This window comes from Tripterygium wilfordii, chromosome 5, assembly GCF_013401445.1.
Source record: "Tripterygium wilfordii isolate XIE 37 chromosome 5, ASM1340144v1, whole genome shotgun sequence".
Lineage (NCBI taxonomy): Eukaryota > Viridiplantae > Streptophyta > Magnoliopsida > Celastrales > Celastraceae > Tripterygium > Tripterygium wilfordii.
Window position 1 is genome coordinate 11,107,324 of NC_052236.1, and position 25,110 is coordinate 11,132,433.

The 25,110-nt window shown below is 38.4% G+C and overlaps 3 protein-coding genes across 14 annotated transcripts; 2 read left to right on the forward strand and 1 right to left on the reverse strand.

The window, feature by feature from the left end:
• Positions 1 to 535: 535 nt before the first annotated feature.
• LOC119998846 (glucosamine 6-phosphate N-acetyltransferase-like) lies at positions 536 to 2,670 on the reverse strand. Of its 8 annotated transcripts, none has more exons than XM_038846300.1 (3): positions 2,491 to 2,670; positions 2,064 to 2,211; positions 536 to 1,082 (listed from the first exon to the last, which is right to left on the reverse strand). In XM_038846300.1, the coding sequence occupies exons 2-3, from the start codon at positions 2,118 to 2,120 to the stop codon at positions 618 to 620; spliced, it is 522 nt and encodes a 173-aa protein (XP_038702228.1). In that variant the 5' UTR covers positions 2,121 to 2,211; positions 2,491 to 2,670; the 3' UTR covers positions 536 to 617. The 8 variants fall into 8 exon arrangements, with proteins under 8 accessions (XP_038702228.1, XP_038702227.1, XP_038702230.1 ...); XM_038846299.1 differs by having other exon boundaries at positions 536 to 1,120; positions 2,491 to 2,668; XM_038846302.1 differs by lacking the exon at positions 2,064 to 2,211 and adding an exon at positions 1,605 to 1,693 and having other exon boundaries at positions 536 to 1,120; positions 2,491 to 2,666.
• Positions 2,671 to 3,726: 1,056 nt separating this feature from the next.
• LOC119999089 (pentatricopeptide repeat-containing protein At5g27110) lies at positions 3,727 to 8,898 on the forward strand. Of its 4 annotated transcripts, none has more exons than XM_038846606.1 (5): positions 3,727 to 6,444; positions 6,865 to 6,930; positions 7,550 to 7,700; positions 8,372 to 8,483; positions 8,595 to 8,898. In XM_038846606.1, exon 1 carries the CDS (start codon positions 3,943 to 3,945, stop codon positions 6,037 to 6,039), a length of 2,097 nt encoding a protein of 698 aa, XP_038702534.1. In that variant the 5' UTR covers positions 3,727 to 3,942; the 3' UTR covers positions 6,040 to 6,444; positions 6,865 to 6,930; positions 7,550 to 7,700; positions 8,372 to 8,483; positions 8,595 to 8,898. The 4 variants fall into 4 exon arrangements, with proteins under 4 accessions (XP_038702534.1, XP_038702535.1, XP_038702533.1 ...); XM_038846607.1 differs by having other exon boundaries at positions 8,372 to 8,454; XM_038846605.1 differs by having other exon boundaries at positions 8,372 to 8,898.
• Positions 8,899 to 10,178: 1,280 nt separating this feature from the next.
• LOC119999090 (iron-sulfur assembly protein IscA-like 2, mitochondrial) lies at positions 10,179 to 24,541 on the forward strand. Of its 2 annotated transcripts, XM_038846610.1 has the most exons (5): positions 10,179 to 10,574; positions 22,079 to 22,209; positions 22,345 to 22,453; positions 23,869 to 23,971; positions 24,176 to 24,541. In XM_038846610.1, exons 1-4 carry the CDS (start codon positions 10,410 to 10,412, stop codon positions 23,932 to 23,934), a joined length of 471 nt encoding a protein of 156 aa, XP_038702538.1. In that variant the 5' UTR covers positions 10,179 to 10,409; the 3' UTR covers positions 23,935 to 23,971; positions 24,176 to 24,541. The 2 variants fall into 2 exon arrangements, with proteins under 2 accessions (XP_038702538.1, XP_038702537.1); XM_038846609.1 differs by lacking the exon at positions 24,176 to 24,541 and having other exon boundaries at positions 10,185 to 10,574; positions 23,869 to 24,154.
• Positions 24,542 to 25,110: the final 569 nt, after the last annotated feature.

A 25,110-nucleotide genomic window follows, 5' to 3' on the forward strand; every position in this document is an offset into this window, starting at 1 on the left:
AGAGGAGGAGCAATCAATACCTCCAAAAAATTGGCCCCCTTCGAAGTGGTGGACCTTGGTATTTAACTATTTATAGACGTTCAAAGGCACATGGGTGCCGAGTTGGATTGGGCCATGGGCTCACGCTCGTCTGTTAAGGCCATGGGCCTATGTTGAGAGTTGACAATCACATTACTCATCAATGACACATGGGTGCCGAGCTGGATTGGGCCTTGGGCTCACGCTCGTCTGTTGAGGCCATGGGCCTATGTTGAGAGTCGACAATTGCCCAAGCCATGGGCCTGTGTAAGAGCTGCCTAAGCTGTGAGCCTGTGTTGAGTAGCCAATTGCCCAGGTCGTGAGCCTGCAGAAGGAGTTGTGTTGCGTAGACCGTGGACATGTGTTGAGTCGATAGATGCACAGACCGTGGGCCTGTTGGGCTCTTGAGTAGGCCGTGGGCCTTTTACGCTGGAGATGACATGGGCACTACTCAGACCTCAGATGACATGGTTCTCAATTCTGTTACAACTTATAAGAGCTTGCATACTCACACACAAACACAAGAACCGAAGAGAGACTCCATTTTTATAAGAATTGCTGTAAAGCATACATGTCAAAACCAAGAAGGATTTTACTCCTCAAATGAAATACTTCACCATCTGAATTTCTTTCTGTTTAAAGCCACATTTCTCATAAAATGCTTTGTTCTCAAGACCGCAATCAAGAATCACTTTATAACAGCCTAATCCATGGGCATGCTCAGTGAGGAACTCAACAACCCGCTTCCCTAATTGCAACCTTCGTTCGTTGGCATCGACCACAACATCTTCAATGTGCCCAACTTTGCCACAATTCCTCAGGAACTTCTTTTCGATGAATATGCTCCCACTCGCAATAATCTTCCCAGACAGATCATCTTCAATTACGCAGATAAGATGGTCATCGCCATAGGAGCTAAGCTCTTGAAATCGTTCTTCGAATTCCTTGTTAGACACCGAATCACACACACTTAGTTGCTGCAATGGCTCTATGAAGCCCTTGCTCTGGTCTGATATCTCTAATTTTCGAACTTGAAACTTCCCTTCTCCATTTGGGTTACTGCTCTGCATCTTTTTCCAGTCAGCTCCAGGCTTCCAGCTTTCTGCTATATGTATTTAACCATCATGGGCATTCATTCACATTAATAAACATATAGCACTACTGGATCTGTAATTCATAATGGAACTTTTCATTTCAGATAAGTACTAGAGAAAAGGAAAAGGACAACAATCCTAAATATAAACTATTCTTAACAAGAACATAAGAGAGGACTCGGTGTTCTATAACAAAGACCTTGAAGTTTTTACCTTTCAGATGCATATGATTAAAAGTTTAAAACAATACATAGAAAAAGTCACATTACATTGATGAATTTTATACGTGAACGAGCTAATACATAGATTTAAATATCAATTCAATGCGGTATGGTGTCCAAATACATAAGCACATCTCGACCATTATCTTAAGCTAAGACTCCAAATCTCTAAATCAAATACAAGTAAGTGATCCCAACCATCCTGCAATTAAAGGAACAAAAAATTTAAAGTTTAACTGAAATGCCTCAAAAACAGGAGCACAGTGTTTACCATGGCAACTACGGGAATCAATTTACTTGAAAATTCATTCTATATCCTTTTGGGGTTTACAATAACTAGTACTTCATACATTCTCCTTTCTGCATCAAACAAACCAAAACAAGATAGTTGATATATGTAGTCAAGACAAAGAGTTCAATAGAATAGTCGAGCGAGAGAGAGTGTGTGAGATTGAAGGGATGTTGTTTCAGGCAATAAAATTTCGCAGACTAACCACCATGATATTAGCTGGGTGCTAGGTGAGGTTTTAAATATGCAAAGCCTTTAGGCAGTGGGTTTTTTTCCACTTAAAAGAATCAAATTTTCTTGTTCATTTTTTTAGAAAATTACAAGCAAACATTAGAACTAGTAAGGTTGAGACACCAATCACAACAAACTCGCATGCAAAAGAACAGAGATCAAACTTTCTTATATAGTTTTGTCCTATGATATCCGGACTCTTCATTTTACCTTGCCTCCTATGGCAGCTTTCAATTTGAAGAACTGGACACATGGATGTGTACCCATAACCAACACCCGTACCCGAGTCCAGGTATCATAGGTTTTGTCATTTGTGGCCAATGTATAAGAAGGATATCAAATATCAAGTCGACATTATCTGATGCAATAAAAAGCGATCACTAACATTCCTTAGAAATTAGAAGACATACCGAAGAAACAAAGTCTGAATCATAAACTAATCTGAAGCAACAGAAGCAATGCCTACTTGCCAAAATCAAAACCTAAAAATAAATTGAAGTTCTGCCCATCGACAACTATGAGGAATCAAGCACTACTAAAAAACCAATCACCGACCTTCATTTCCTTCTTGAGTCGTCACATGAATGCATATAACTAATTCAGGGATATTTCAGAGAAAAGAAAGAGAGATCAAAACCTTTCACCGTATGGTCGATAATTGCGGGGGAGAGATTCGATCCAAAGATCAGAGAGATATGAGAATGAATCAGAGCGCTTGAGGAATTTGAGAAAGAAGAGCACTCTGGATCATTCAGTTCCAGACTAGCAGAGACGCTTTGCGTGTTTGTCTGTCCTGAAGATGCAGAATAAGGGCACTTGCATCATTAATTTCCCCTACAAAATTAATCCCGGATGTCATCTCTACTAAAAAAAAAAAAGTCAAACAAGTATTCTAATACAATCATTTAGCAAAACATAAATTTTTAAACATTTCTCTTTCCACCCAACATGAAGACCAACAACATTTCATTCCTCCATATTATCCACAATAAAACTACACCAAAACACAAAATATCAATACATTCACATCAACAAAACATTTCTCATAATACAGTCACATAAGCAAAATAAGTTTCATAATACAATCACATCAGTAAAAAACAACATCTTTATTGACCCAATAATTACAGACCATTGCAAGTGCCCTAAGGAACGTCAGTTAGGTGAAGGGGAGTGGGGTGGCAAAAAATACCTCCAGACCGAGTTGGACAAGAACGAGAGCATGTATTTAAGAAGGATAATGTTTGAGATCTCAAAAAAGTGACCCCAAAAGACTCCAATTTATTGTGGAATGTTGGATGTGAAGTAGGCTCTACATGCGTGTTTTTAATCAATGGTTATTTTAATGACACATAAATTTGGAGGACTTTTGGGGATCAAATTTTTTGGGTCTCAAGCATTGTCCATTTAAGAAATATTTGTATTTCATATCATAATCCGAGTTAGATAAGTAAATCGGATACTTGATCAAACTCAAATTATTTTAAATTCGGACAAGTAAATCGGATAATAACTTAATCTAAATTAAGATCTGAATAAATAAATCGGACAAGATTTATGTGTTTGGATATTTAAATTCGGGCTCGATTTTAAATCGGACAAAAATTTTATATTTGGCTCCAAATTTTGGATATATAATTTATACCCAAACTTAATTTAATTCGGATAAGACAAATTCCGTTATCCGAATCGAAAAAAAGTTTTGCCGTAGAGAACAAGGGGGCAGTTTGGTAAAGGAAAAGAGATGATAGGGTTAAATTGGTAAAGTACTATGACAAAACCTGGGCTTCGTAGTTTGGGCTTCGTAGTTTGTGGTTAAGGGCCTAAAGAGTTCAGGCATGAAAAGTACAAATAACGCCCCTGCTTCCTCGCGACGACGCAAGAACCAGAATCCTATTCATGCGCGCGCATCCAATCGCGACAAGAAATTTCCCAGAAATTGTCGCTATGAACCAGACTTCTTGTGCCTTGGCTATAAAGCCCAAGCTTAATAGTTAAGATTTTTCTGAGTGGAAATTTAAGCGGCGTTTATTAGTTTCTCGCTGGCGCTCTCACTCGCACACTCAAATTGTGCGCGCATGTTTCTTCAATGAACACGACGAAGCTGCTGTCTCTCTTGAGAACATGCGTTAGTTCTAAGTCACTCAAGCAAGGCAAGCATATACACCAGAGAATTGTCACTCTAGGCTTGCAAAACAACGTTGTCTTGTGCAAGAACGTTATAGACCTCTATGTCTCTGGCCAATACTATCAACATGCGAAGCTTGTTTTAAAATCCATGGAGAACCCATTAGATCTCGCTCTTTGGAATGGCCTCATAGCAGCTTGCAGCAAGAATCATATGTTCATTGATGCGCTCGAGGTATATGAAATATTGTTGCAGCACCCTTATTTGAAACCTGATTTTTACACCTACCCTAGCGTTCTAAAGGCGTATGGGGAGTTGGGTAATGTTGTATGTGGAAAAAAGATCCATAATTATTTGATAAAAAGTGGTTTGATTTCGAATGTCGTCGTTGCAAGCTCCCTCGTGAGGCTGTATGCAAAGTGCAATGTGTTTGATTCAGCGACGAAATTGTTCGATGAAATGCCTGAAAGAGATGTGGCATCTTGGAATAATGTAATTTCTTGTTATTATCAGGCGGGGCACGCAGAGAAAGCCTTGGAATATTTTAGGAAGATGAGGGATTCTGGAATTGAGCCTAATTCAGTGACCCTAACAACTGCTATATCATCATGTGCCAGGCTTTTAGAAGTGGAAAGAGGGATGGAAATACATATGGAAATGCTGAAAGACGGGCGTTTGTTGGATGGGTATGTTAGATCAGCTCTCGTTGACATGTATGGCAAATGTGGTTTTTTAGAAATTGCTAAACAGGTTTTTGAGCAAATCCCAGCAAAGAATGTGGTCACTTGGAATTCCATGATAGCAGGATACAGTTTAAAGGGTGAAAGTAAGACATGCTTTGAACTTTTTAACCGGATGCAGGAAGAAGGGATCAAGCCCACTTTGACTACTTTAAACAGCCTGCTGGTGGCTTGCTCAAGGTCAGCCCAACATCAACATGGGAAATTAGTACATGGATACATAATAAGAAACCATATAGCAGCTGATATCTATATTTACAGTTTGCTCATCGAATTATACTTCAAATGTGGAACCATCCAATCAGCTGAGAATGTCTTTGAAATGATGCCCAAGTCAGATGCAATCGCTTCAAATGTTATGATCAATGGATATGTGACCGTGGGAAACTATTTTGCTGCTCTCAGCATTTTTGAGGCCATGAAAGAAGCTGGTGTAAAACCAGATGCCATAACATTCACTAGTATTTTACCAGCATGTTCACAACTTGCAGCCCTAGAAATGGGTAAGGAGATCCACGATGACATTGTTGAGAGTAAGTATGAAAAGAATGAAATTGTCATGGGGGCTGTACTTGATATGTATGCTAAATGTGGTGCTGTAGATGAAGCAGTTAATGTTTTTAATCAACTACCAGAGAAAGATCATGTGTCATGGACTTCCATGATCACTGCATACGCGTCTCATGGCCAAGCTTCAGAAGCTTTGAAGCTTTTTGGTGAGATGCAAGAGTCAAATGTGAAACCAGACCAAGTTACGTTCCTTGCAGTTCTATCTGCTTGTAGCCATGGTGGAATGGTCGATGAAGGTTGTTACTATTTTAATCAAATGGTCAATGACTATGGCATCAGCTGCGAAGTAGAACACTACTCGTGCTTAATCGATGTTCTTGGGCGTGCTGGAAGATTATCTGAAGCATATGAGATTCTCAAAAAAACACCAGAAATTACAGAAGATGTTGATTTGCTAAGCACATTATTGTCTGCATGCTCTTTGCATGGGAATCTAGAACTAGGGGAAGAAATTGGAAAGTTGCTTATCGGAAAGGATCCTGATGAAATATCAACTTATGTTGTTTTGTCAAATATGTATGCTTCTGCCAAAAAATGGGATAAGGTGCGCAAAGTAAGGATAAAGATGCGAGAGTTAGGATTGAAGAAGAATCCTGGGTGTAGCTGGATCGAGATTGACAAGAAGATCCAACCTTTCTTTGTCGAAGATAAATTGAACCAACAATCCGAAATGGTGTATGAATGTCTTGCAGTTCTCTCCAGTCACATGGAGACAGATGACTTGCTCCCACCCCAACAAATACTGTAGGATGTGAAGCATCCACACAGTAATCCACTGGGAAGGTATTTTCTCTGAGAGGCCTATGGCCTTGGGGTTGAATAGCATCTCGTCCTCTAGGCAAGAATTTGATGGAGATAATTGTTGCGAATTATACCAATTATTAGAGAAGCATCTTCTTGGTGTCGAATAGGAAAAAGGATTCGTCAAATGGCATCTTATCCTCTAGAAAAACTGGATGCAGGAAATGGTTGCGATTTTGATGCGGAGGGAATAGAGAAACTTTTCTTTATATCTTTAGATGAGTTGCATGACGGAGATTTTTGTTTGTGATGGAGGGGTATGTAGCTCAAATTTGATTTCAGTAGGAAATTTCATGATGGACAAACTGGTGAATGAGAATTAGCCTCAATAACTCAGATACAAAAGACTGAGGTATTCTTAGTTGAAAACTTGAAATTAATCATCATTCTCATGCACGCTGAATCATTATTGTCAGTGACTGAAAATTCAACATCAGCATCCAAATTATTATGTTTGGCAGAATGCAAATGTATCAATTCTTCGATGGCCTTCTTTTTGTTATCTAATGTTGATGCATATAATCACGAACAATCGAAGATATACATGAGTGAAGTACATAATAGATGCTGAAGTTTGTTTATTTAGTTCACCAAGTAAGCATTGTAAGATAACCATATTCCTGATTAAAGTAGATGAAGAACTACAAACCCTGGCACTAGAGCTTTGGTGGCTTTTTTTTTTTGCATTGATCATGGGTTTCATATTCACCTCTCATTTTAATATATACCCACCTGTGTTTATGTTTCAACTTGTTTTTCTTGTTTCTTCCAGATTGACGAATCATACGTGTTACCAGTTCTTCTACGGTTTGATGGCCAGGCAGAAATTGATGAAGAGGTATATACAGATTCTTATTGAATTATATTGCATTTGACTGAAACCTTATTTTCTTACACCACTGTAGCCATTTACCTCCTTAATTATGATAAATTGATTACAATATGATATTACTATAAAATTTTGGAACTTAATTTAAAAAGAAAAAAGGAAAAATGTTTGGATCTATTTGTTGTGACAAAAGTATGCATGTCTGATCAAATTTCTTTGAATTTTATCATTTATGGTCTCTTACAATTACATCTGCACAATTTTTAATAGTAGAAATATCAGGTATAAAATTATCAGGTCTCCTTTTTTTTCAATAGACTATTTACATTCTACTCTGCATTTGAGCATGCTTCAACTCCGCTAAGCAAACACTTAAGATAAATTATTTAGTCAACTCTATAAGAAGTTGTAGGATAACCTTCTAGACAAGATAATGAAAATGAAATGATAAGTTGTGATTAGAAGTTATAGAACCGTTCAGATGGATTTTAATAAGAAATTATGGAACCAATTTAATATCTGAACTCTATTCTCTAGTTGGTGCAATTGCTTCTTCTTTTTCTTGTCTGGCGGATCAGTGCCTATTTGCAATGACTCCATTATTTGACTCTATCATATTGTTTTTCAGCTTCTGAGTGCTGGTGATATGGCCCAAATAACAGTTATCGGAGAGGATCGCATTGTATATAGCAGCAACAGGGACATTTTTGAGCAAAACCTTGATGCCCGAGATTTCGAGAGATCGAGAATTCTGATTGAGAAGTGTTTGTAGTTTTTTGGTAAATCTTATCCTTATTGACTATTCAGGGATACATACATACGCATTCCATCTGCATGAATATTAGTATTGTCAGTCTTCTTGCTTCTTGGAAGCAAGCATGGACATCTTGCCTTTCGATACTTTAGAGTAGTTGATTGAGAAGTATCTGTCATTTAAAACCGTTCTTTGGACTTACAAATTGGAATATGTGCATTGATTGGTTGAAATAGGTTTAGTATACTATATACATAGCATCTGTATGAACATTAGCAATGTAAGTCTTCTGTGTCCAGAATTTTTATTTTCACTGTATAGCAAAGTTCGGATGTTTACCAGACAGATGCTAGTTATGAAGTATGTTAAGCCTTGTGCTCCATCTTCCTATTATTATTCGTTGGACTACTTACTAGTTACTATCTGCAAGTCATGATTGATATAAGTGGAGTACCAACCGTTCCCGGAGAGCTACTAGCCTACTGCCATTTTGGCTCGCCAAGACCCATGATTGGTTATCAATCGCTATGATCTTATTATTGTCGAAAATGAATGTGATTTGCATATTTGCTAGACACTGAAAGGGCATAATGTCTGAAGTCGTGATAGAACTTTAGAGGGATTCATGTCATGGCAGTATGCCAGAAGCTAATGCTCCTTCACTTACATTATGTATCCTTTTGTCTTATTTTTCAGACGATCTTCTCTGGGAACTTCATGGTGCGGGACTGACAGCTGATTACGAACCTTTTGGCTCGGTAAAATTCACAGTAATCAGGGTGAAGAATCTGCAATTCTAATCTTGATTGTCAGTGATACTTGGTTTTTTTGCAGTCTATATTGTTCATTTAAATCATTTTTGCATAGAAAAAGTCAAGTATTGAGCTTGATGTTTATGCTCCGGATATTTGCAATGCAGACAGTGGTAATAAATGTTGCGAATTATACCATCTTCTTGGAGTTGAATAGGAAAAGGAATCCTCAAATGGCATCTCATCCTCTAGAAGAACTGGATGCAGTTGCGCAATGGTAGAAGGATCAAGAGGCTGCAGGTGCATTATACCATTCTTTAGAGGTACACTGGAAGGTGTTAAAAGATTATAGAAAGCTTGGACACCAGGAGCATCTGCCGAGTAGTAGAACCAAGACACATGAGATGTATGTGTTGTCAGCGTGGTGCGGGTTTTTATGGTAGAATTAGTTGGAGCTTGAGAGGTGGTGGTTTAATTCTAGGGCTGTTATTGGTACGGTTACCGTTACCAAACACGGAATACCGTTACCATACCAATTCTTTCGGTAACTCAAAAAATGTTACCGTTACCGTTACCGGAAAAGTCGGTATACCGATGGTCGGTATACCGATCTATCGGTAATGGTAAGTCGGTAATTGGTAAATTTACCAATTCTTAAACTTATTTAAAAAAGAGAAAGAAAAAAAATGCATCAAGTAGCATTGTGCTTAATAGTCATTATATGAAACTACAACACTTTCATCTTGCCTACAATACCAATAATAAAAATGATAGATTAATGAGAAGGATCATTGTGCTACATGTGAATAAGAGAAAATACCTATCAATCGGAGAAAAAAAGAAAGGAGAATTCACATAACATTATTCCAACAATCTATAACGGAAAATCTTTCATTTCATTAATTTCTAATATTTTTAGTATCCGAAGTGTTTTAAACTCCATAGCATGAAAGCTCGAAGAAACAAGATAAATAAAGATAAAAGACCATAATGAAAATGGAGAATAAAAGCATGTAATCAATACCAACAAAGCATTTTGTTATGTAGCAAATGCTGCTTTAAAGTTAATGAAATTGCTACGAGTGATATATAAATAATAACCCTAAAAATAATCAATGGTCTAGATTAAATTAGATCAATCTAATGGTCATAATTAAATAAAACTAAAACTAAAAATAATATTAATATATATTTAATATATATGTCGGTAATCGGGAAATTTACCGGTTTTGAACTTTGCTTACCGTTACCGTTACCGAAATCATCAGTAAATTTACCGTACCGAACAATTGGTAACGGTATACCAATCTTCTGCTATTTTCGGTAACCAATTGATCGGTAATGGTATACCAATGGATAATTTACCATACCAGTAACAGCCCTATTTAATTCAGTTGGAGGACAACGTGCGCACAGATGTGAAAAAAGAGAGGATAAATTATAGGGTTTAGCTCAAATGAAGAAACACACCGTTTTGATATTTGTTATAATTTATACTTATTTTTCATTTCAACTTACAACAAATCCATGTCAGATTATGATATCAATGTTAGCATCGTTTGACGAAAAATGAGCTCGAAGAGCTAACGTGGTCCCTTTTTCATAATAGGGGGGCTTCATTGGTAAAAGAAAATAGAGGGGTCTGGTTGACCTTTTTCTATAAATAGAGGGATCTTTACGTTATTGGTCCCCACAATCAATTGAAAGTAAAATTATGTGAAGTACGTTTGGACAAAACTGTTGACGCCGGAAAGCCATATATATTCAATAGGCTTGTCTGTCCCAAGCCAATCTATTCGATACCATCCAGAATTCCTCATTTCAGCCACGATTCTCTGTTGTGTAAGAGAGACTCTCCGCTTCTTGTTCGCCAAAATCACCATAAGAGAAGAATCAAGAAGCCAAACCCAAACCCAAACGTTACACGCCTTCCTACGCGATGTGGTGATCGTGATTCCTTCAAAGAGAGATTGGTAACCGCCATGTCAAGAACATCTTTGATTCGGCGTCTAGCTCCATTTTTCGCTGCTCGAATCCGCCAGAACCACCGTCTTCTCAGCTCCTCCTCCGCTTCTGCGCTCCGCGAAGCTGTTTCTTCCTCCTCTCCTTCATCTGATTCCGTTCAATTGACGGAAAATTGCATCCAGGTACAAATCACCTACACGCCTGCTTAAAACACGTATATTTAACAGACGGAAGGAAATTGATTTGGTTGGCTTCGATTTTTAAATTTCTTTCCACTTTGCGTAGTAGGCATGATCGGGTGTGAGATTGGTCATTCTATTTGTTCGTTTTGGAGCTCAATTTCATAGAGATAGGGAAGTAAGTTGAGAGAATCACGTATCCTAAGAAGAGCGGATATGGTATTTGATCGATACTTTTTATTGCAAGAAATACTTGCAACTCAACACCGACGGGTTTATCCCAATCGCAAGTGTACGTGCCAACTGACAGTATAATAGTGAAAGGGGTCGAATCCACGAGGACTGTATTAATTACCAACTATAACTACTAACAATAGTGCAAATTAAATTCGGATGCTTCTAATATTAACTAGCAATAAAATTTAGATAAATATCAATGGATGAAAAACTAGCTTGGGTTTGGCTTGCCAACTACCTCCACCTGTGCACACAGATTAATATGCACTCACACAATTTAAAAGTCTAACAATGTCAATTGAAAGGCCTTGGTCCAGCTGCAGTCAATTAGATTTCCCTAAACAACGATCCTGACTTTGGTCCAGTTGCAAGATCTTTTCTTATCAAAGGAGTCTTGGTTGGTCTATCCTAAGAGTTTCCTAAGACAAGCATAAGCACTAGGAAATCGACAGTTGCACAATCTAGGATAATGGTCTATTACCCAATCAATTATGTCCTATGTTCCCAAAACTTGGATCTTACGCAAGTTCTTGTTACTTCGTCAAACACCGGGTCATGGTCAGCCGAATATGTTTAACTAACAATTCCTAAAATTATGATGTTGATCAGGCATGCATAACAATAGGAAATAAACAATTAATCCAGAGAACAAAGAATTAAACTTAGTCTGATTGTCAATTAAATCTGTGCACAAGGTTTATGGTGGAAGTATTACCAAACCCTAGCTAGTAAAGAGTTTAGCTACACATGCTTAAAATTAAAACCATATAAATACTCATAGACAATGTTCAAATCAATGGAAGAGTAGAAATTTGCTGAAGAATTGATGTGCCCAGCTTTGATGTTGCTTCCCCTCCTTCCTGCCGACACCCACTTCCTCAATCTTTGGTCTTCGGCTGCGCAAAGTAAAAGTCTCCCTTTTTTTCTCAGCTTAACACGCCTTATATAGTCTTTAGCAAGCCCTAAACTGGCCCAATTGTCCTTGCCACGTCAGCAACTTAATTAACACAAGTCTGGTTCCCACGTTCTGCGGCCGCGACAAGTTGCAAAACAGGTTACAAATTCTGTCCAGTAATGAATTTATTCTCCCGCAGTACCTGTGCATAAAAACACCAATGTGGGTAGTATTTTGCACTAAACAACATAGAAAAATAGTAATTTTAAGCCCGTAAAAGTAGGTGTATTTTACACCCAACAAAATCCCCCAAACTTCACTCTTGCTTGTCCTCAAGCAAGTAATCAAGAAAAAGTTTAAACCATTTAAGCATCAGTTGAAAATCTGCAATCAAGAATTGGCACTACAAGTACTCTCTCATTATTGCAATGCAATATTGACATCCAGTAGAAAATTGCACAGCCCTAACTCTGCTCACAACCACTTTGGTTTACACAATTATTCTCACACACCCTCACCAAGGTACGCACATAATATATAGAAGAGAATTTTCACTCAAGTGTATAAGGGTAGTGTTTACTCTCTTATGAATTCATAACCTGCAGCCATATGCTCACATGTCCACCAATCTTACTTCACACTAAAATTTTCATTCAATAAATCAGAAGGACTTTATTGGGGCAAGAAATTTGGCTAAGGAAGGCTAAAAAAATGAACAAAATAAATATAAACTGGATTCAAACCAAAGTTATCATGATCTAATCACAAGCAGGCACAATGCAACAAGGATAAGCGTCAATGAATACATAGGTTAGATACGGGTATGGTTTAACAAAATATGTGATGATCATGCCATATATCACACAGTCTCAAAAATAGGCATCCATCATACGACTAATCCTAACACCATCTAACCATCCCAACATAATAAAGTACCAAAAGAGAACTCCCCTACTCCAAAATAACAAATAAGATTGTCAGCAACCTAACCAGAACACCAGCACACATCCACATAACTTCAGGGTAGGCTTCCATCACGAATCAAATCAAACATCTCCCTCTGTTGAGCCTCAAACCTCTGCATTGCCTCCTTCATCTCATGCATATGTGTCCCAATACTCATTTGAAGTGACTCAACTGTTGATTCAAGATGCTCCAACCGGGTTATAACCTGCCCCTGCAAACTCCCAACTTGCTCAACTTCGACACCCAAATCAGTCACTTTCTCCTCAACAGCCTCCAACCTTTCGTCCAAATTACCACAACCTGCACCAACAGTTCCTTCTTCAGTATTATGCACCCGAGACTCCTCAGCTGTCCCAGAAGTTTTCTGTTGCTGCCTAACAAGCTGCACTTCACTTCTATCAAACCAAAACCTGTTAAGAGGTGCTTTCCTTTTCTCCTGAACATCACCCAGCTCCTTTTCCACACTTTCAGCAAGACACAAAGTAGTGATTAGTACTCCAAACGGCAGCACCTGACCAGGTTTATTGTCCTCTTTCACTTTAACAATGTGATCATATATAGTACTTGCCATGCAAAAATCCAAATCACAAATAATGGCATACATCAAATAGCAAGACTTTGCATTGACAGTGGAGAGATGAGTCACAGGTATCACATTCCTGGTCACTATCTGAGCTAACAGTCTATAAGGTTGCATCAAATCTACATATAAAATCACATTTTTGTTCGGCTCATCACTACTATTCCCAGTCAGAGTTTCAACCACAATCCTCCAATCAGGCCACACAATATCAACATTCGAAGTTCCAAAATCCCTAAATTTAAAGCTAGGTTTCTTCAATGGTTCGGGTAAGCTCAAAACAGATGAAACCCTTCTTGGGTTGAAAAAGAACTGCTTACCTCGCACATATGCCATACAGTGGTTATCATTAACTATCAAATTGGCATAAAACTCATAAACCAGTTGCCGAATAGCCACACCTGGAACACTGGTGATGCCGAGCCATCCCCTCTCTTTCAATTTGTAATACCAGTTAACCCGTTGGAAGTGCTCCACCACAACATGGCGTTCCACATGCAAAGCCCGCTTCGACCACACTTCCTCACACTCGATCTGCACTGCCGGGGATATGAATCGGTCAAAACCTTCTTCTTCCTCCACAGGGACATCCGCACTCTCAACCACCTTTCCCTTCTTCTTGCTTGCTAACTCCTTCTTCCTCTTTGCACTTCTTGTAGCCATTAATGAACTCGGTATTGTTGCCAAAATTGAGAGAATTAACCCAATTTTTTTTCTTTTTAGAAAGGTAATCTCCCCTGTCTTTAGGTGCAAGAGGTAGAAGAGAAAATTAGGGGTTGCGGCGGCTGTAGGGCCTGGCACCAACCCTACTCCATATATATATTTATCTTTTTTTTTTTTTTTTTTTTTTTTTTTTTTTTTTTGAATTGGCATGGGTCACCGCTTAATTGTATACACTTCAGGCCACACTTAGGCTGCACAAAGGCTACAAAGTCCCCAGCACTCTACTTATACACTTCTCTCCACTGTTCAGATTTCTCCATTCAACACCACACTTAGACTCCTCATAACCTTCCAAACACCTTGACCATAGCCTCATGATGGATACTATTTTATGACTTATGACACAGGCATAACACATCACATAGATGGGAAGGTTTATCACAAGAGCAGAGAAATTCAATGAAAGGATTGGAAGCAACAGCTGGGTTCAAGGTAGGCCAAAAATTAACAAAGAATGCCTTCATCACTTTCAAAGAACAAAAACATAGTATTTACTTCAGATGGTCTAATGCAAGTTCTAGCTATACAAAGTCATGAAATTCATAGCACACAAAATTTTCTGAAGGCTCCTCACAAGCTAATTGGTGCTGTAAATAATGTGTAAACTAAGCAGACATTCATTGCAAAAGGTCATGCAAATACTCACACCATCAGTCTCAAAAGCACTTCATAACAATTAAGCACAAGTATGCCAATTCTCTTCTAAAAACACTAATTTTTTTTCTTTTTTTTCAAAACTTTTCGGCAAAAGCAAATTCCCTCTCCCCCAAACTTGAAATTGACATTGTCCTCAATGTTTAAAAAGAAAAACAAACAGAAATTTTGCAATGACGAAACCAACGAACACAAATAAATGAAGGAAAAGGAAGAGAGACTTAGCTGATTTAAGTTGTCAAAAATATGCTTCTCTTCCACATGGGTTACCTCCCATGAAGTGCTAAATTTATTGTCTTCAGCCGGACATAGCCTTAGATTCGGTCAGACATCAATAGAGTGGAGATATACCACTTCATCCACAGTAACTTGTACATTCTCCCAATAAGGCTTCACTCGATGGCCATTAACCTTAAACGTGTGATCAGAATCTTGATGTTTTAACTCTAATGCACCATGAGGGAACACAGCTTGTATCACATATGGGCCATGCCACTTTGATTTGAGTTTTCCCGGAAACAATTTCAAACGAGAGTTATACACCAGCACCTTCTGTCCTACAGAAAAAATTTTCCGTACAAGCTTCTTGTCATGGTACTGCTTCGCGCGCTCCTTGTATAATTTGGCATTCTCATAGGCTTCATGCCGTAATTCTTCAAGCTCGTTCAGTTGCAAACGACGCCTGTCTCCAGCTGCCTTTATGTCAAAATTTAGCTTTTTAATAGCCCAATAAGCTCGATGCTCTAATTCAACTGGCAAGTGACACTCTTTCCCATAAACCAACCGGAATGGAGACATCCCAATGGGTGTTTTGTATGCAGTCCTGTAGGCCCACAAAGCATCAGTCAAACGAAGAGACCAATCTTTTCTATTTGGATTCACCGTCTTCTCTAGAATGGCCTTGATTTCTCTATTGCTTATCTCCACTTGCCCACTCGTCTGAGGATGATATGGGGTTCCCACACGGTGAGTGATCCCATATTTCTTCATTAGGGCCGAACATGCATAATTATTGAAGTGCCTGCCACCATCACTAATGATTGCTCGTGGCATCCCAAAACGAGAGAAAATATTGTCCTGCAAAAACTTCACAACCACTCGATGATCATTAGTTCGTGAGGGGACAGCCTCGACCCATTTGGACACATAATCAACACCAACTAAAATATATTCAAAGCCAAAAGAGTTAGGAAAAGGGCCCATGAAGTCAATTCCCCATACATCAAAAAGTTCAAGGACTTGAATACTTGTTAAAGGCATTTGATCTCTGGCAGCTATGGTACCGGTCCTTTGGCATCTGTCACAAGTCTTACAAAAACTCCAAGCATCTTTAAAAATAGTAGGCCAATAAAATCCAGCGTGGAATACCTTAAGTGCAGTCTTTTTAGGCCCAAAGTGGCCTCCACATGCATAGGCATGACAATGAGTCAAGATCTCTTGTTGTTCACATTGTGCTACACATCTACGAATAATTTGATCCGGGCATATCTTGAAGAGGTAAGGATCATCCCATATGTAATCTCTAGCCCGTGAAATTATCCGCTTCCTTTCCTGATAAGACAAGTCAGTAGGAAAAGAATTAGTAACAAGATAATTCACAATGTCGGCATACCATGGCAGTGTGTTTATGGACAGGAGCTGTTCATCTGGAAAAGAGTCACCCAAAGGAAGTTCGTCATGTTCATTGTCAGGTAGCAGCCGAGAAAGATGATCGGCAACTACATTCTCACTTCCCTTTTTATCTTTAATCTCCAAGTCGAACTCCTGCAAAAGAAGTACCCAGCGTATTAACCTAGGCTTGGCATCCTTTTTAGTCATTAAATACCTCAACGCAGCATGGTCCGTATACACAATAACTCGGGAGCCAATGAGGTAAGATCTGAATTTTTCCAATGCAAAAATCACCGCCAATAATTCTTTTTCCGTTGTTGAGTAATTCAGCTGAGCATCATTCATGGTGCGAGAAGCATAATAGATGGCATATGGTGTCTTATTTTTCCACTGCCCCAGAACAGCCCCCAAGGAGTAATCGCTTGCATCGCACATTAACTCAAATGGCAACTCCCAATCAGGTACTTGCATAATAGGAGCTGAGGTGAGTGCTTCCTTTAATTTGTCAAAAGCTGTTCTGCACTCATTTGTCCATACAAAATCAGCATCCTTTGTCAGCAATACACACAAAGGTTGGGAAATCTTGGAAAAGTCTTTAATAAATCTCCGGTAGAATCCCGCATGACCAAGAAAACTCCGCACACCTTTTACTGTTGTAGGATGGGGCAGCTTTGAAATGACTTCGATTTTCGCCTTGTCCACTTCAATGCCACGGCTGGAAATCAAATGACCTAACACAATTCCCTCTTGCACCATGAAGTGACATTTTTCCCAATTCAAAACGAGGTTGGTTTCTTCACACCTCTCTAACACCAACCTCAAATGCTCAAGACATTCATCAAAATCAGCTCCAAATACACTGAAATCATCCATGAAAACTTCAATAAACTTCTCTACCATGTCAGAGAAAATACTCATCATACATCTTTGGAATGTAGCTGGTGCGTTGCACAACCCAAACGGCATCCTTCGGTATGCAAAAGTGCCATATGGACATGTGAACGTAGTCTTCTCTTGGTCCTCAGGTGCTATGGCAATCTGATTGTATCCACTATAGCCGTCAAGAAAGCAATAATGACTATGCCCAGCTAGTCTCTCCAACATCTGATCGATGAATGGTAGCGGAAAGTGGTCTTTTCGAGTTTCGTTGTTCAACTTCCTATAATCAATACACACTCTCCATCCCGTGGTCATTCGTGTAGGTATCAATTCATTATTTTCATTCTTCACTACAGTAATGCCACTTTTCTTCGGTACTACATGAATTGGACTGACCCACTTGCTATCTGAAATCGGATAAATTACCCCCACATCAAGTAGCTTTAGAACTTCAGCTTTGACAACCTCCTTCATATGTGGATTCAACCTCCTTTGTGCTTCTCGGGTAGGCTTTGCATTATTTTCCAGAAAAATCTGATGCATACATCTTGACGGGCTGATGCCTTTTATGTCCGCAATGGTCCAACCAAGAGCTGTTTTGTGCTGTCTCAAAATTCGGATCAACTTTCCCTCCTCCCCCAAACTTAGATTTGCAGCCACTATCACTGGTAAAGTGCTATGTTCACCCAAGTAGATGTATTTCAAGTGACTTGGCAGCTGCTTCAGCTCCAACTTGGGTGCTTTAACTGTGGAAGGAACAAGAGATGCATTAGTAGGCGTCAGTTGCTCAAATGGAGGAGTATTCTTACCACCATAAGGCCGGTCCAACTGGAATGCTTGGATGGCCTCCTCTATACGGTCATCCTCCAACTCTCCCTCCAAAATTGTCTTCTCATTCAAACCATACGCCACCACTGCTTCAATTGGATCCACTCTAGTAACCTGAAAAACCTCACTCACAAGATCATGTGTAGTGTCAACATTAAAACAATCACTATGATCATCATGAGATTTAAGTGCATCAAACACACGAAATTCCAATTCTTTGTCATTTACTTGCATAGTTACAGTCCCTTTTCTCACATTAATATTCATGTCAGCAGTAACCATAAAAGGTCGTCCAAGTATGATAGGCAAAGATGCTGATCTAGGACTATCCTCCATATCCAACACAACAAAATCAGCAGGCAAGATCAAGTCATTTACAGTCACCAGAACATCCTCTAAAATTCCCTTGGGTCTTTTAACACTACGGTCAGCTAGTTGCAGTGTTATAGAAGTCTCTTGAAGCTCTCCCAACCCAAGTTTTTCATAGACAGAGTAAGGTAACAAATTAATACTTGCTCCTAAGTCTAATAATGCCTTTTCAAAAAATTGATTTCCCACTTTACATGGGATGGTAAAACTACCAGGATCTTTGAGTTTTGGTGGGAGTTTGTTTAACAACACATCACTGACCTCTTCTTTCAAAGCAATTTTTTCATGAGCAGCAAATTTTCTCTTTTTAGTACAACATTCTTTAAGAAATTTAGCGTAAGATGGAATTTGTTTAATAGCATCAAGCAATGGAATATTAATTTCAACCTTCCGCAAATTCTCAAAAATATCAACTGCTTTAGAATCAGTGTTCTTTTTGGCAAACCTTTGCGGGAAAGGTGGAGGATCTCTTTCCCATTCCTGTGTCTCCACTGGTGCAGTTTTGCGGCCCATTTGTACCCTGTCTGTAGCTTTACTGCAATTTGTAGACTCTGTTTTCAACTGCTCTGTCTTGTTGATTTGCTTGCCACTTCTGAGAGTTGTGATAGCTTTCAATTGTTCTGGTTGCCCAGCTGGGTTATTCAAGGGCTGCGAAGGTAATTCTCCCTTCTTTCGTTCACTCATCTCCTTAGCCATTTGTCCCACTTGAGTCTCCAATTTTTGGATGGCTTGAGTTGTTTGCTGCATGAATTGCATCATTGTGGTCTCCAAGTCACTCCTCTTTGATGTTTGCTGTGCAGGAGCTGTTGTTTCAGTAGAATTCTGTTCATTCCTCCACGAGAAATTTGGGTGATTTCGCCATGGGTAAGATTGATTTCTCATGTTGAAATTTCCTTGCCCCAAGTAATTGGCTTGTTCTTGGTCTGTCATAGAAGTCAATGGACAGGCTTCAGTCACATGGTCATTATTTGAACAAATAGCACACACAATAACTGGCTTTGCTGGCACCGAAGTTTTCATATTCATTCCCTTCATGGCTTCCACAATCATGTCAATTTTTCGATTGATATTTCCCATCTCAGCTTGTACCATAGTGTCAGCACTTACTTCGTACATGCCTTGCTTCCTTGTTGAGCTTCTACCCCGTGTAGAAAATTGTTGAGAATCTTCACTCAATTCTTCGAATAGCTCCATCGCTTCCTCACTACTTTTTCGCATCAACACTCCATTACAAGCTGAGTCAACCTTCATCCTATTAATCTCATTCAACCCTTCATAAAAGTGCAGCACAACATCATCCTTATGCAGATTATGAGTTGGGCAACGAGTTAAGCGGCTCTTGAAATCTTTCCAAGCCTCATAGAATAAATCACCTTCTTTTTGCTGAAAATTTTGAATTTCTCGCACCAGCTGCTTGGTTCTATGGGCTGGGAAAAATTCCCTTAAAAACTTAGTTGCCATCTGCTCCCACGTGCCAATAGTACCTGCTTCAATAGAGTTGTACCACATCTTGGCTCCTCCTCTAAGAGTGAATGGAAAGAGCACCAATTTCAGATTATCAGTAGATATCCCTGTCATGTGTTGAGTACGACAAAGATCAGTAAAATCCTTCAGATGTTGGTGTGGATCTTCATCAAACCGCCCCTCATAATGTGGTACAGAGTTCAGCAATTGAGGTGACAGGCTGACATTAGCAGCTCTCGTAGGTTGATATGTAATACATGATGGCTGGGTAATGTTCTGCGGGATGTATCTGTTCATCATGGGTATCCTTGCATTACCCGCTGCATTCCCAGCACCACCAGCAATTTGAATCTCATGATTGTGTGGGTTTTCAGCCATGTTTCTTTGTCTCAAAGCTCTAGTTGTTCTCTCAATTTCTGGGTCAAATTCTTCTAATGGTTGATGTTGAGAACGAGTGTTGACCATACAATGTAAGAGACAATTCTGGACCTGCACAAGAAATTTTTTTTTTTTTTTTTTTTTTTTTAAAGTAAGTTTCAGTAGGATAAATCAACTAAATACTTAACTACACACTATTGCCGTAAGAAACAACTGATAATAAACTTAACAGTCCCCGGCAACGGCGCCAAAAACTTGATCGATACTTTTTATTGCAAGAAATACTTGCAACTCAACACCGACGGGTTTATCCCAATCGCAAGTGTACGTGCCAACTGACAGTATAATAGTGAAAGGGGTCGAATCCACGAGGACTGTATTAATTACCAACTATAACTACTAACAATAGTGCAAATTAAATTCGGATGCTTCTAATATTAACTAGCAATAAAATTTAGATAAATATCAATGGATGAAAAACTAGCTTGGGTTTGGCTTGCCAACTACCTCCACCTGTGCACACAGATTAATATGCACTCACACAATTTAAAAGTCTAACAATGTCAATTGAAAGGCCTTGGTCCAGCTGCAGTCAATTAGATTTCCCTAAACAACGATCCTGACTTTGGTCCAGTTGCAAGATCTTTTCTTATCAAAGGAGTCTTGGTTGGTCTATCCTAAGAGTTTCCTAAGACAAGCATAAGCACTAGGAAATCGACAGTTGCACAATCTAGGATAATGGTCTATTACCCAATCAATTATGTCCTATGTTCCCAAAACTTGGATCTTACGCAAGTTCTTGTTACTTCGTCAAACACCGGGTCATGGTCAGCCGAATATGTTTAACTAACAATTCCTAAAATTATGATGTTGATCAGGCATGCATAACAATAGGAAATAAACAATTAATCCAGAGAACAAAGAATTAAACTTAGTCTGATTGTCAATTAAATCTGTGCACAAGGTTTATGGTGGAAGTATTACCAAACCCTAGCTAGTAAAGAGTTTAGCTACACATGCTTAAAATTAAAACCATATAAATACTCATAGACAATGTTCAAATCAATGGAAGAGTAGAAATTTGCTGAAGAATTGATGTGCCCAGCTTTGATGTTGCTTCCCCTCCTTCCTGCCGACACCCACTTCCTCAATCTTTGGTCTTCGGCTGCGCAAAGTAAAAGTCTCCCTTTTTTTCTCAGCTTAACACGCCTTATATAGTCTTTAGCAAGCCCTAAACTGGCCCAATTGTCCTTGCCACGTCAGCAACTTAATTAACACAAGTCTGGTTCCCACGTTCTGCGGCCGCGACAAGTTGCAAAACAGGTTACAAATTCTGTCCAGTAATGAATTTATTCTCCCGCAGTACCTGTGCATAAAAACACCAATGTGGGTAGTATTTTGCACTAAACAACATAGAAAAATAGTAATTTTAAGCCCGTAAAAGTAGGTGTATTTTACACCCAACAGTATTGAAATTGGTCAGTTGAAATAATCAGATTTCAGAAATTGATGTGTCGTTAAACATTTTTTTTTTTGATAAGCTCGTTAAACATTTGTATAGACTCTTGATTGTAGAGATATGGAAATGTAGCACTAGATATGGTTGTAGATTGTATCAGTAAAGTTATCGTCTGGCTATGGTTGAAAATTTTGGTTGATGTGTCTGAAAATGTTCTCTAACAATCATGCATAACTGATTGTGCTTGAAACGCTACAAACCTTACATTTTCCATCTGCAACGTCCGGTCCTACACATTCAATATTTGATTTAAGGTTGATTCTCATGATCATTGCTTTGTTGTAGAAGAATATTGTGAAGTTCTATGATTTCAGAGCTTTGAGCTTGTAATTTAATGTTCATTACATTTACATGATACACTTGTTCTTTTGGAGCAAAAGCTTAATTCCTGGAATGTCTTGCAGAAAATGAGAGAACTACAAGCTGGTGAAGAATCATCCGGTGAAAAAATGCTTCGCTTGAGTGTAGAAACTGGTGGATGTTCTGGGTTCCAGTATGCTTTCAACATAGATGATAAAACCAACGCAGACGACAGGTTTTCCCCCTTGTCTCCTCGATCTTGTAGTTACATATTACAGCTTTCAGGTTTGCTGTTTAGAAAAATGGAAAAGTCATCAATTGTATATCGATTTAATACCATTTGTTATGCTCCTTTCTTCTGATGTTGTAGGGTTTATGAAAGGGAAGGAGTTAAACTGCTGGTCGATAACATTTCATATGATTTTGTGAAAGGAGCAACCGTCGATTATGTTGATGAATTGATCCGTTCTGCTTTCGTAGTAAGTGTTTATCATGGTTAATTAGTAAAAAAAAGTTATTTTGAAACAGATGAGCAAAGATAAGAAATACAATGATTTAATTACTTTTTTGATACTTCATATAACAAAATCCTGGCATAGTGGAATGATTGTTCTGTTGTGACCTTGACATCATTGGTTTGAATTAGATTAGAAAAGCAGCCTCTCCATAGAGTGGGGATAAGATAAGGATCAAAATAAGAAAATAAAGCAAGCCTTGACATTTACTTCTTAGCCTCAAGGTTATCATTCAGTCGCCCAAAAGATAGTTGTTCCAATACCTATCCGAGCAATAGAATAATGATTCCAATCCAAATGGACTGAAATTTTGATGCTGTTGCAATTAATTTATTTTCCATTCGAAAAAAGGGACAAAAAAATGGAATTCAATATATAAGCTTCAATTTCAGTTCCGTGCAACAAGTGAACCCCATTTCATGTTGGCAGATTTTAAGTGTTTTGCAGTGATATCTAGCTAGTAGCTAATATGAACCATGTCAATGCATTCTAGTGTCCTTCATCTCACATTTTTTCATGCCTACCCCTCCTTTCTATATCCAGAAGATAAATTCCTGATTTTGCTTATGCAATAATGAAATGATGCTACTAGCTTGCATTTTTTCACACCTACCTCTGCTTTCTATATCCAGAAGATAAATTCCTGATTTTGCAAGTGCAATAATGAAATGATGCTGGTGGCTTATATGCGAAATTAAATATGTTTTTTCACTTGAAAAAAAGGATTTTTTTAATAGGAAAAACAGAGAAAGGAGAGGATGAAGAAAAGGATATAAATTGAACTTTTGTGAAACAGGGATAGAAATAGAATTGTAGCTAATGGGATCAAAAAGTGTAGTTATTAGTTGCTTTGAACTTCAAACTTGGTACTAGACATCTGTTTGGATGGTTGAAGTAGTTGTGCATGCAGCTCATTGCTGTGGCGTGTATGTGCCCTCAGATGAAAACCTTGAAGTCTAGGCTCATGTTTTGCATAAGTCTCAATAATTCTGTTTAGACTTCGCCAAGCATGTTCGTGAACTTTCTTTGAAATTGAATGATTTCTTCTCTAGAAAAGTGAGATGAAATTCAACAGCAGAACTCGAATATTCGATATGAAATCATGCACCAGCTAACCTTTGGCAAAATGGAGCCATTTTCAAAAGTATCAGTGTCATTAAATTGGTTATTCATTTTGCAGATCTTTAAGGTGCAATGAGCATCCCCCTTGATTATTGATTTTTGTTCCTGCATGAATGCATAGTATACTGTTAGATGTTTATGCATGGTTTATGGATGGAACTTTATGTTTACTTCTTCAACATGTTCTTAAAACTCTTCTAGTAAAATCATATAGCAGTTAATGCAGCTGGAGCTAAATTTTCTGGTATTATCTGTAGGTGGTAGAAAATCCAAGTGCAGTGGGTGGGTGCAGTTGTAAAAGTTCTTTCATGGTGAAACAGTAATTCGTGCAGTAAAATCTGGATTAACCGGCAAGGATAAGTATAATTCATGATGTTGACCCTAATTAGTTTCTTTAACTAAAATTTTCTTGTAGCAGTAATTTGCATGTAATTTTCTACACCGTTGTATGCTCACCATTGAACAAGTTGATCCTAATTATTTTCTCTAACCAAAAATTTTCCTGTAGCAGTAATTAATGTAATTTTTTTACCCTACAACTCATTTGGCACTTTCTTGGAACAGCTTCCAATACTTGATTGAAGTATGATTTGTTACTTGTGGCAATCGACAATCGTCGACTTCATAATTCTCAATGAATTACAACATGATATGATATGCCGAAGAACCAAGCTGCTGGAGTATGACGGGCGGAGGGAATTTCCGGTGGAGCGGTGAAAAACGTAGAGATTAGCAAGAACCCTAATGGCAAAAACACACATTTTGTTCGGTTTGACACTGACATTGAAAGACGAAAATTGAAGAAGTGAATGGAATTAGATACCCGGTAGTCTTAGCTTTAAACGACGGATACTAAACATTGCATGTATGAAAAACAATTTCTTTCAACCCTTCACTTTTTTATTTTTAAACCATTTTTTTTTGTTAACATGGTAGTAGGAGTACATGATGCATCAGTTGCATTGTTATAGTCAACCTTAATAACTATCCTGTATGGGGAGTATGTTGACAAGCCAAGTTGATTCATGACATTATATGTAAATTCATGAATCTTAGGTTCGAAACCTCCCCTAGTATTTTTGGGCTACAATCATACAAAACTTTCCAGTGGAGCGGTGGTACACAGGTTCGGGGGTTTAGTGGTTAGGTTGGGTTCAAAGGGTCCTACCTGGTTCTACAAGTTTTTTTTTTTAAAAATCATTATCATAAAAGTATAAAGAGCCTATTAGGGCAAATGCAATGGTGAAGTGGTATTGGGCCAACAAAGATATTGTCTTTTGCTGATGTGGCTGTATTGTAAAATGTGTTTTGCTTATGTGGCTGTATTGGGATAAGTGTTTTGCTGATGTGGATGTATTGATATTTGATGTTTTGATGTAGTTTTGTTGTGGATAAATTGGAGGAATGGAATGTTGTTGGGTTGGGTGGAAAGAGAAAGTGTGTGGGAAGAAAAAGTTTATAGAAATTTGTGTTTTGCTGATGTGGCTGTATTAGAATTC

Coding starts and splice junctions, on each gene's coding strand:
- LOC119999089 (XM_038846605.1), top strand. CDS start 3,943: ATGAACACGACGAAGCTGCTGTCTCTCTTGAGAACATGCGTTAGTTCT.
- LOC119998846 (XM_038846299.1), bottom strand. CDS start 2,106: ATGTGTCCAGTTCTTCAAATTGAAAGCTGCCATAGGAGGCAAG. Junction 1,121..2,063: donor AAGCTGCCATAGGAGGCAAG/GTAAAATGAAGA, acceptor TACATATAGCAG/AAAGCTGGAAGCCTGGAGCT.
- LOC119999090 (XM_038846610.1), top strand. CDS start 10,410: ATGTCAAGAACATCTTTGATTCGGCGTCTAGCTCCATTTTTCGCTGCT. Junction 22,210..22,344: donor AAAACCAACGCAGACGACAG/GTTTTCCCCCTT, acceptor CTGATGTTGTAG/GGTTTATGAAAGGGAAGGAG. Junction 22,454..23,868: donor TGATCCGTTCTGCTTTCGTA/GTAAGTGTTTAT, acceptor TATTATCTGTAG/GTGGTAGAAAATCCAAGTGC.